General features: G+C 47.8%; 1 protein-coding gene across 4 annotated transcripts in view; it reads right to left on the bottom strand.

Annotated features, from left to right (window-relative positions):
* Vps13b (vacuolar protein sorting 13 homolog B) overlaps window positions 1-12,081 on the bottom strand; it is a 527,154-nt gene that overhangs the window by 13,672 nt on the left and 501,401 nt on the right. For all 4 annotated transcript variants that reach the window (XM_028884474.1, XM_028884475.1, XM_028884476.1 and 1 more), the window contains 3 exons: window positions 6,770-7,575; window positions 2,433-2,609; window positions 420-590 (listed from right to left, as the gene is read on the bottom strand). In XM_028884474.1, the coding sequence (XP_028740307.1) occupies window positions 420-590; window positions 2,433-2,609; window positions 6,770-7,575 (1,154 nt within the window). The remainder of the gene's footprint in view (window positions 1-419; window positions 591-2,432; window positions 2,610-6,769; window positions 7,576-12,081) is intronic.

Below are 12,081 nucleotides of genomic sequence, written 5' to 3'. Positions count from 1 at the left end.
ATCGAAGGGAAGCTGGCTCCTCACCAGTTTAAGTGGCATGTGCACAGTGCTCAGGCAGCCATGGTGATGGGGAGTGATGCTGTGGTTGATGGCTCCTCACTTCTAAAAGTGCTCAGGGCTGTCCCGTGCAGTTAGCTACCCTTTGCTTTGCAGCCCTTCCGCCAAGCCCATGTTAGGCACTGTGCAGGGGAGTCTCTTCCCCAGACAGTCCTGAGATAGCCCTGTTCAGGAGCACAACTCTGTGGAACTGGTCCTGTCTCAGTGCTCCACGGATAACTGCAGACGTCGCCACAAGTGTCTGATCCTGTCTAAGCTCAGCTCTGCCTGTGAAAGGTCATGAACTTCACAACCACTCCCATGGAGAAGGCATCGTGGCCACTCTGAGCTGAGTCAGACGGACGGCAGCCCTCGTCCCTTACCGAGCAGGCTGATGCCCAGCCTGGACAGGCCCTGCCGCAGCCCCTCGCCCAGGCTCTCCGGCAGCTGCCGCCTCCACTCCTCCTGGCGGTTGTAATGCTCCTCGTCCAGCGAAAGCCGGTCCATATTCCGGGCCAGGCTGGTGGCCAAGTTGGTGATGGACGTCAAGGTACCTGAGGGTACAAGAGCATGGGCTGATTTCCTCGTCACAGACACGGTGGGCTCGAGGTGGTAGCCTTGGAGGTGTGTGTGTGTGGGGGGAGGAGGAGGAGGAGGCGGCACACCGGCAGACTTGGGTCTTCCCTTGGTATGCCCTGTGGGGAGGGACACTCTTCTCTCCCAGCCTTTAGAGGCAGGAGATGTACCAGTTGCACATGGGGGTGCCGGCACTCCCCAGCGGGGCACAGGAACTAGCGCTAAGCAGCTGAGAGTTCTACACCCTTCCTTCTGAAGTCCTCCATGGGGTCTGGTTCTAAAAGGTTAAAATTTACCTGCTCTGGTGTGTGTACATTAGTGAGGATTGAACCTCGGCCTTGCTTATTCTACTACTGACCACATCCCCAGCCTACCTGCCTTCCTGAGCTCAGACAGGTTACATGTAAGCTGCTTAGTTTTAGATAGATTGCCAAGAAATGTTCCCACTTTAGGACTCAAATTATTGTCTTTTTATGAATTCAGTCTTCTCCCTCTCCCTTTGTTCTCTTATGCAAGCTAGATTGGCTTTGAACTTGGGATCTTCCTCAGCAAGCATGAACACACCTGGCCATGACTTCAATCTTAAAAAAGGGAGACATTAAACCCTTACCATTTGGAATTCTGAGGAAATCACTATTTACTACAGGAAACTTACGTAGCTTTGGTCATCGAGATGTTGACTGTTGGAAAAGACAACAAAGGCATCAAAGCGACGATTCTGTTTGGTTTTCCTGAGAAAGGCAGCTTCAGCCACGGGCTGAACAGGTCAAACCTCCACCAAGTGCGTGTGCGTCTCAGTCAGCACAGCCAGGAGGAAAAGGAATGGCGCGTGCCATTTCTGCAGCTGCCACCTACCTGTGGTCTGAACGTGCACGCACTTACATTTACCACTGAGGTTCAGCTTAGCAGGTGTTTGTTGTCATATTGTACACAGAAACAAGAGAACCTCAGAGACGCACACACGGCAGGAACGAGAAGCCCACCAGGCACACAGCTGTGACTCTCTCGTCAGCTCCCAGGCCTCCTGGGATCTGGGGCTGGGGGAGGCGCCCTTTCATTGTTCATGGAATTCGTTTTTATTGCTTTTGCTATTCTCTTGCCAATCCCCCACCCAGAGCTCCATCCTTGCTATGGATCATGGGTTCTCATATTTCAAGCTTAAGTCTTCTTTTGAGCCTTCTAGAGACTTCCATAACCTGCTCACTCATAACAGAGTTATGGTATTGTCTACAGTAAAATGCCTTTTATGGGCAAGAAGGCCTTTGCCCTATTTTCTCTGCCTCCTGCTGAGAAGAGAAGGGGACTCAGATGGCCCTTGTTAGTTTCCCAGTCACTGCCAACCTGACCAAAATATCAAGCAAACACTGGATGAAATGAAAACATTCTCCTGGTGGGAAGCAGTTAGGCCTCCATGCCTGAGGACCTGTCTGGACCACAAGATGGCACTGTGTATGCAGGGAGCTGGAGTGAAGTTGGCTAAGAATCAGCTTCCTCATCACAGTGTATTCATGTCCTTAAGAAAGTTGGGACAACTGTATCTGCATTTTAAAAATAGGATGAGGAAACTAGTGTAGGATTTCTGATGCTCAGCAGCAGTCATGGACACCTTCAATATTTCTGTATTTATTGCATGGAATGACGGTTGAGCCAGTCCATGTTTTCCCAATGAGAGGTTTAAAATCTTCCAGTTTCTGAAACATTTTCATACACTACAGGCAAGCAGTGACTTGTTTAAAACATGAAGCCTTATACATGAGCTTTGCTATAGGACTGAACACTGGAAAAACCAGACAAAGACTGGTAAGGACCTCGCTAGTTACCTTTGGAAATGTGCTTGACGAAGGATGTGGTCCCTCTGGAGACTCCACTCACAAAGGCCCCTGGGCCTCGTGTCAACCCTTCGTATGGAAGCCTGAAGAAGTCCGAGATCCCATTTCCAATGCTTCTCACTAAGCTGGCGGGGCTGCCGAGGATTTCCAGAGACCCCACCACCCAGCCTGCAAGACACAAAGGGAAAGGGTTAGTGAGACCTTGAGTTCAGTGGTTTCAGCATGTGTGAAAAGCGGCCTGTTCTCCCTGAAATTCCCTTTCACACTAGAATGGAGGGTGTCATAAGCTGCTTTGGAGCAAAACATGGGAAATAACTCATTCTCTGTGAATTCATAAATGGTGAACTTTCATACTTTATAAATCACAGTGATCCTCTGGCAGCCTTGCAAATAGCTTTAATATGACTTCTGTGTCTAAGTCTCCTGTCCTCCTGTAAAGGGAACCATGTGCAGAGAACACCCCAGCTCAGGCAGGCGCTCTGGGCTGCAGGTGCTCACAGGCTGGGAAGTCCCAACCTGCCAGGGCAGCAGTGCAGGAGCTGCCTGGTGGGGAGGAGCAGATGCGAAACAGGGTGCTGCCAAGGGATGCAGACTTTGCCAAGGAGAGAGGAGCTATTTTAATCTTTCCCAACCCCATCATGCTGAGTGCTTCTCCTAGAGCGGAGCCACGGTGAACAAATGTCTCCCCTCCCACCGGGCCTCAGTTGTGTAAACATCGGTGACAGGGATGGACTGATTAGGTTAGTGAGAGGGAGTGCTGTTCCCCACCAGGGTCCCCGGAGGCTGGCTTTGCTTTCCTAGTTAAACTCAGGCTTGCCAGGAGCTGGCCTGCTCAGTGGCCTACACAGCCCTCTGCCTTGTGGGAATGAGGCTGTGGTGTGGTCCACAGCTGCCTTTCCCCTTCCGCCTGGAGGGGAGGGGACGAGAGGATGGGGCTTGAGGGCTATAAACCCAGAGGACTCCAGGGCTGGTCAAGGACCAGGGCCAAGTGGGGAGAACTCTGCAAAAGCAACTTCCTCCAGGAATCTTCAAGCACCAGCCCGGTACTGTGGCTTTATTATTGGGAAAGCTGTGAGGCCAGGGCCCATGTAGGAACGGTTCTCTCTCTCAACATCACGTCTCAGTGATAGAGATGTGCAGTTAAGTCACCAACCCAAGAGGAATCCCAAGTTCCCAGGTCACTATCAAGGCAGGGAGGGAAGGACACCCATAAATTTTGAGCCCTTTTCCCTGGAACATTAGAATGTCAAGGCGGGGTTCAGTCAAAGTGGGGAGTGGAGCCACATGGGGTAAGGCACTGACCATGGGGTCCTCCAAGCAGCAAGGCAAACAGTGCCATCACCACCTTGCAAATGTACCCTGACCACTGAGCCTCTAGGCTCAGAGCTGTATGGGTATTCACTTGGTGATGCGGGGCAGCATCCCCACTGGGCAGGAAGCAGAGGACACTAAGGTAAGATTATGTCAGTAAGTCACAGTCTATGGCTGGAGAGACAGGGAGTAGGGTTTACAGTCTCGGCTAGTTTACTGGATCCCTGCTCCCCCCCCCCCCACACACACACAAAAGCAGGGTCATATGGAGTAAGTTATCCCTGAAAGGTTTAAAAAAAAAAAAAGCAGATTTTCCTTAGTCTGGAATGATCATAAAGTTCTACCTGAGGGTTGGTTTAGAAGCACTGGTTTCCCTTGACGTTTGTGTCAGGCAGAGATCTCTGACTGCTGCTTCAGATTTGGAAATCTGGGAACACAGAGGGGCCAGCCCAGCCTCGTCTCTTAGCTCCCACCCAGCTACTGGGAGTTCTTTCCTGTTCTTCCTCGCTCCATGAAGGTGATGCTGACATCTCTGCTATGGTCAGTGAGGCCTGACACCACCAGAGTGCTGTCTATGGAGTGAGACGCAAGTCAGTGGCGTCTAGGCTGGGCAGAGAAGACAAAGCATCCGAGGACACTCTCTGTTGGTCTTCTCCAAAAGCAAATGAAGTGCTCTCAGCTTCCCCAGGCACAGGACCCCACAGGCTCCAGAGTCCAGAGGTGTCCAGCCCTGATGTACAGATACACATACAGATGTGTATGCAGCATCCAACTCTCCCGTCCTCCAGTATATGGAAATGGCCTCTGGATTGTGTGTATAGCAAAAGCTGCCTCAAATGTTCTTATGCTGACTTTAAAAATGTTTATGACATTTACTGATTTGTGTGGATGTGGGTGTGCAAAGGCCAGGTACACTTGTGGAGGCCGGAAGACAATCTGTGATGACCACTCAGTTCTCTCCTTTCACCTTTACCCACTGCGCCAGCCGCCGGCCATCTTGCTGGCCTCTTTATTCTACATACTTATGGGAATAATGTCAAGAACAAAAGTTTAGTTCAACCCACGTAATTCGAGTATTTTCAGGCTACAGTTGGTTGGACTCAAGAATACAGGGGGCCATCTGCATATCTGTGGCTTAGCTGTTTGGAAATTTTGTTGATAACCTGAGCCTCTATGGCTTAGTCCGAGAGTGAGAGCTGGAGGTACCAGGGACCTTGGGGAATTCTCAAGCCCACATCCTCCCTTTGAGCAGGGTCACTCACTTCTAGTTAGCTGTTGTTTATTTTTAAAGCCTCTTCAAATGACTTCACAAACTTCCCTAGAAATGAGGTCAGGGTGTTTTCGACTGTCCCAGCCAGGAACCTTCTTGAGCCCAATGGGTGAATGCGGACCCAAGTGAGATGGATACAACCTGCCTCCTCCCAGCCAGCCCACGCCCTCTCTCTACAGGAATGCTAGTCTGTCATCCTTAGCTGTGACCACCCTCACTGTGACCTTTCCCTTCCCCACTCCTCCGAAGGCTGTTTTCTCCAGACAATATTCAGACTGACCACTGAGTTTTAGTGACAATATTTTCAATAGCTTTAAAATGGCTTTGGTATTAGAATTTCTTTCCTGCTACATACTGAGATTGACATAATCACAGGATTTTTAAGTGAATTAGAAAAAAGGCCAAGAGAATGTCCACATGAGACTCCCCTAGTAAAATGAAGCAGTCAGCTCAGCACAGGGCTCCAGAGGCCATGACTTCTTGGGCACGGGTGGGGTTTCTACCCCGTCTTCCTAGCTTAGTGCTGGCTCTGACTGCAGAAAGCCTCCCTCTGTCCTCGGCCTTTGAGCAGAGCTGTTACAAGCCAATCTCCCAGAAGGCTAAGTGTCTGGGGTAGGTCAGCAGTCACGCTCCCTGGAAGTGCAGTCAGGATGGCCCTATTCTCTCTACATAGTTCACTATGGGGGAGTTTAGTCTACGCATGTAGCATGATTACTGGCCTCTCTCTCATCAATGGTAACACAGTCACTTGCTGCCATAGTCTGAACAGTCTAGGTCACGAGACAGAAGGACAGCAGCTCTTACCCTCGTCACTTTCAGGAAGTCGGTCTTCAGGGTCTTTACTGAGAAGACGTAACAAAGCCAAGTGTGGATACTGCTCTTGACATTAGTGCTAATGACCATGAGGACCAGGCTATCAACCTGGACCTGTCTAAGAGTGGCCGAGTCAGAAACATGACTGTCAAGTGGTTGAGATCCCAGGGAGCCACTTCTCATCTTCAGCACACAGTACTCCCCATGGGAAATTCTGCCCTCACAGCAGACACCCCCGCAGGCTCTTCCAGCCAGACGGGAAACAGAAGCCTTACCTCTCCCCTTGACACCAAGTTTAATGCACCCCACAGCCTGCAGCAGGCCATCTGCCTGCCACCAAGCAGAGGGTAGGAAGGGCCATTCTTCTTCTCTGGACGAGTCTGTGGAGAGCAGACCCACCGACAGGCTTCCCTGTGCTCTGTCTAGCCAGGCAGTGACTGCTGGGGACACACAGGGCTCTCCATACATGCTTCTCACCTACATGATCTGGAATGAAGGAGACCGGCCACCTAGAACTGGACATCTTTTAGGTCAGGCGTTGAGGGCCCAGGCTCACTTTCCTGGCTGCACTAGCGAACTGAGACAGAGTCTTGTGCCTGCAAGGTACTAAAAATGTGTTTGCTACATTTAACTGATCTACGTTGTGTAAGAGCTAAACTATTACAGCTACGAAGGCTTGAGAGTCTGCTAAGTGCCAAGGAAAATGCCAGGCTTGACATACTTCGGCTGATCTCAGGATCTGAAAATCCACTTTATAGATGAAGACGCAGACTGAGGGAGGTGTGAAGTCACCCAAGGCTTACACAGCCACAGTTCACACCTAGCTCTGTTAGATGTGTAGCCTGCATGCCTCACCTCTTCCCTGCTCTCCCCCCCAGGGTGCCGTTTCTGTCTAGGTGCGAGCCCACCACAGACCCTTCCCTTGCATCCTCACCTGCTCGGAAAAGAGCCCCAGCAGCATAGTGCATGGCCAGTGCGTGCACCAGCTGCCTGGCTGTAGTGAACACGGGTCCTCTTTCAAACACAGAGAAGGACAGAGGGGTGTGGTCGGAGGCGATGTACAGCTTGAGGGAAGCATGGATGCTGACAAGCAGGCTCACTGGCTGGATGACGAGCTTCCGCAACTTCACCGGGTTCACCAAGGCCCTGGCATGCTGTCTCACCTGCAGGGGCAGCACCTGCCTCCCTGCAGAGAGCTCTGCATGGTGACCAGCCACCCTGCTGTGAGGAAGGTAGGTGTCGAACAAAGTTTTGATGTAGTATACAAAGGTGTCCTCCACATAGAGCCTTGCTGGTTTCAGTTCAAAAGAGAACTCGCTGACATCAAAGAGGAAGTCTGTCCCCTCAGATCCAGTGAGGCGGAGTTTGATGAAGCAGTTCTCCTTGTACCCCTCCAAGTCTTTGGTGGAGAGCAGGAGACTCTGCACTCTGGAGTACTGGGATGGTGCAGTTTTCTCTCCCTGGCAGACCAAGACAGCGAAGTGGAAATTGGACTTGTTGTAAAGCTGGTTGTCCAGCTGCAGGTCCCCAAAGTAGACCTCCACACTGAAAAGCTGGAGGAGGGTGGAGGGGGGCTCTTCCCCTGGGAGTTCACCAGGCACAGGGTATACATGGAGGAAAATGTTGTCCAGAGTGAGCCTGAGAAGTTCAGTTGACGCCTTGTGGTGTGTGAGGTCGTCAGATACGGCCAGGCTCAAGCGGGTGATGAACATTTTAAACGTAGTAGTCTTCTGCAGCGCTCTAGAGGAAAGGCAACGCTCGTTAGTATCTCTGCTCTCTTTTTTAAGGACAGTGCCTCACTGAGGACCCCATGTTGGGACAGATTCTCATCAAAAAAAACAAGAACTCAACTTTTGGTGCATGTCTGGACAGAGGCAGCCATGCTTGAAGAGTATTGGGAAATGTTCCCATTAGGACTATTACAAGCTCTTGTCATGTTTTTAGATGTGTTTTCTCTCATCAACACCAGATTCCTTTTTTTAACTCCAAATTCCTCGTTTTTTTATGTACTAATTCTCTGTTATGATGATCATGGCAGAAAGAAAAACAACACTTCTTATGTTAAAAAAGATAAGCTAAGCAAGAAGAAAGTTCAGCTTAGTATGTACAACCACTGTGTGCAAGTATGTTCTGCCAGCCCTGCACCCACTTCTAGAGCTGAAGAGTCCCCAGGTCCATGCCTCTTTGGGGCACTTTAGTACCACCCCCACTCACCTGCTCAAAGTCATCACTCTAGAGTGCCACGTGTCCCCCATTCCCTTCCTCTGCAATCCTGCCAGTGTGCGAACATGCTGCTGTCTTCCTCTTCCGAGCAGACACAATTCTATTCCAACCTCACTTCTTCTCTAACTCCTTCCCAGTCCTCCAATCCTCTTCAGTAAAAACTAAGGCATTCTCCCACACCACCTCGGGCCCTTCCCTTTCTTTTTCTCTGAAGCTTGCTGCAAGCAGGCTTATGCTCCCCAGTGTGACTTAAGGACCCTGATCAAGGTCACTGGCGCTAAGGCAAATGCAGACTTTCAGTTCTGCACCGTCCATCTCCGTCAGTAGCCTCCTCTTCCTTCCTTGGGCCCTCGCACATCTCTCTCCTGTCTGGTCTCTCATCCTCAGCCACCCTGTGAATCCTTCCCCTTCTCTCTGACTACTTACCCTTGTAGTGCTTAGAGTTAGCACATGGTTTTCTTTTCTTCCCCATCTCCACTGACAACCACCCAAAAGTGGGTGCCTAGGACTTTCCTGACTCCATTCTTGTGCTCCTAAGTACTAACCTAAGTGATACTAAACTGACCATGTCTGCAATCAAACTCTGACCATACCCACAGTCTACATACAGCCTTTCTCATTTCAGTTATGGCAACCATATCCCACCAGTGGGTCAGAATCATTCTTGATGCTTCTATTTCAATCCCTATTCCCAACAGCAGGGAACCCCGCTGGCTTTCTGTAAAAGCATGCCGAGATTCTGACCGTGCTCACCACTCTCTCTGATACCAGGGCCTCTAGTGTGAATACCCAGAAGAACTGAAAGAGGTTCCTGACTGCTTTCTCTCAATCTTACTTCAACAAAACAGCCAATGATCTAAACATTTAAGTCTCGTAAGCACTCTGCTTGAAAGCTCCCAAGTTCCTCATTTCACTCAGTTCCACTCACGCTCTCCAGGAACTCACAAGGCACTGAACCACTCACTTCTCCTCTCCTAATCTCACCCTCACCCACTGCCATGGGCCCACCCTGTCCTCTGCTTGCTCTCTCTAGGCCAGGCGCTCTGCTGGCTGTGGCCTGGCTGTGTGCTGACGTTCTTAAATTAACTGCCTTGTTGCTTTCAAGTCCACATTCTGATGCCAGTCTCTTGAAAAGACTTCCCTCCAACTCATTCTTCAGAACTCCACTCTCCTTGTCTTAAGGCCCTGCCACCGCACACCTCTCTTTGGGCTGATCTTCTACTGTACCCGGGGAGCTTCTTCGCTCCGGCCTCTCCCATTCTGTGCCTGTGAGAATTGAATGTCAAGCAGGGGTTCCCCCCTTTTCCTCACCATTTCCCCATTCCTAGAACAGACCTGACATCTAGTAAGCACTTGAATGCATGACCCGGGAAGAGCAAGCCAAACAAATATGAGTAGACATTGTGTTATTCTTAATTTTACCTTCAAATGTGTGGGTTGTGGCTACTATCATTAACATTTACTATGACTTAGATAAAATTTTCTGAAATACATGTGTAGGCTTGAGATTTTATTCTGTATAACTTAATTTTACTCTCCAATTTTGTTATACTATTTTTTAAACAAACATGTTTGGGCAAAGTAAGCATCCTATCTAATATTATTTGAAATATTATAAAAAATTAGCAAGGTCTGTCTGAACTAATGAGTTTTTAGTCATATGTAGATACAAGAAATATATTTTTAAAAGTCCTAAACAAATGTATGAAAATTGGTACTATTATTTTATATTGTAACTTAATTTTATGATTATAAAATATATAAATCTATTTCAGAAAATTAAAGTAGAGAAATGTTGTGGGATATCTGTACACTGTGTGTAGGTGTATTGTTGTGATTGGTGTAATAAAAAGCTGAACGAACGGCCAATAGCTGGACAGGAGGTATAGGTAGGATTTCTGGGAAGAGAGAGAGGAAGAGGAGGAGGAGGAGGAATCTAGGCTCATGAAAGAGATGTGAGGGGACATAGAGCAAGTAGGATGGATGGTATGTAACAGAATGTAGATTAATAGAAATGGGGTAATGTAAGTTATAAGAGCTAGTTAAAAACAAGCCTAAGTTAAGGCCAAGCTTTCATAATTAACAATAAGTTTCCATGTTGTTATTTGCTGGCAGTCCAAAGGAAAATCTATCTACATATGGTATTCAATGTGGAGGCTCTAATAACCAAACACAGGGCCTGAGAAAGCTAAGAAAAGTTGGGGACAAGGAGCTGGATGTAGCTTCCTAGCCCCGCGGTCTCTCAGGCAGGTGCTCAGAGTACAGAGATGCTGCTCCTGGCCACTGCCTGTGGGCTTGAGCCAGACAGCACCATGTGTCAGCACCATGAGCTAAGCTGAACCACACAGCAGCTGACATGGTAGTTTAAGATTTGTCTTATGTGGTCAGAAAATGCTGCAGGCACTTAATAAAGCTAGGTCCAGACATAGAAAACCTCTAAAAAGGTACAGTATGTTGAAAAATGTGCTTAGTTGCTAAAGAAAGAAAAAAAAAGGGTATAGACAGTCATAGAAAAAAAAAGTTTAAAGATAATATAGTAAAATCTTTAAAAATAGAGTAAAGTAATATAAAAAGAAGCCACACAAAGATGGGAAATACATAGTGTGTCTGGATCCTGTATGGTGCTTTGTTGACTTTGAATTTTTTGAATGCTAATGAACAGAAAACAATAGCTGCTGAGAGACATTGGATTGTGGAAACTGCTAAATTAAATCAACCTATATATTTTAAGAATGTCTTGGGTTGGGGATTTAGCTCAGTGGTAGAGCGCTTGCCTAGCAAGCACAAGGCCCAGTCTTAATGGAAATGGAAGTCAGAAAATGTGTTGGGGGAGAGGTTATGCCTTTGCTTCCACAGGAAACAAAAAGTTATGATTCTCTTCAAAATTAATGAAGATCAGATCTGATTGGGGGAGATCTCCTAAAAATCTTGACTGCAGACATAAAAAAGAAGCCAGGAAAGACTCCAGGACAGGTGGTGTGTATGCTGATCCTCTGCATGGGAACAGCTCTGAGACTGAAGGAGACATGATAAACCTTTTTGGCTGCAGAGTCCTCATGACTTATTATTACAGTCCACCCTTTCATATGGCATAGATAGAGGTTTGGTTGTACAGTCCAAACAGACGTATAAAGTTAACAGATGCCTTTTACCTGATCAAACATAGAACAATCACCTTTAACTGACTTGTGCACACTGCACATTCCATACTTGTGTTAATGCAGGTATGTATGTTACCTTTAAAAGTTTATGTGTTTTCAGAAAAAAAAAAGGGGGCCAGACACCAATAAAAACAAGTAGCCCAGGTGATCCAGCCTCTCAGAATGCCTCTGTTGCAGTGTCCTCAAAATTCTGCATCCAGAACAACTTCAAAGCTGCTACCTGAGATGGTTCAGCCTCACAGACTTCTCCAGCCAGGACTTCAGATAAGCCCTGCACTTTCCCATCACACAGAGACTGGACAACAAGTGACACAGCTTGTTTTCCCAGGACTTGAGCATTATCCCAATTCTATCAGAGTCCCCTAAAGATACCATCTCCCCCAGACTGCAGGAAGTAATTTTAAGAATATGATACCCACATTCCCAAGAGGTGGGGTGGGTGGTTTTTGGTTGTTCAGCTGGTTATGAATGCTTGTCATCATTTAAGGGGGTTGGTAGCTAATTATTACTGGTCATGGTAAGGGAGGAAACTAAGCAAGGGAGGTTATATTTAAAAATCTCTTTCTAAAAAGAAAAAGGAGGATATGTAAAGGATAGGAAAAAAGGGTAGATTATTGAATCTACTTTTAACTAAAAAGCAACTATTAATCTCAAATATTTTACATTGCTATGGATTTTTCTAGCACCAATTTATTTCAAAAAAGGATGATGGGTATCAAAGAACTTCCATATGGAGTGTGCTCTCATTGTGACAAAATTAGCCATTGGGCAAGAAACTGCCCTTGTCTTGACTGCTGACAGTATGCTGTCCAAACTGGACAAGTAGGACACAAAAGAAAGCAACTGCCAAACTTTGCCAAGA

Source organism: Peromyscus leucopus, chromosome 20 (genome assembly GCF_004664715.2).
Source record: "Peromyscus leucopus breed LL Stock chromosome 20, UCI_PerLeu_2.1, whole genome shotgun sequence".
NCBI lineage: Eukaryota > Metazoa > Chordata > Mammalia > Rodentia > Cricetidae > Peromyscus > Peromyscus leucopus.
Note: the sequence above shows the minus strand (reverse complement) of the source record. Positions and strands in the feature narration are given on the sequence as shown.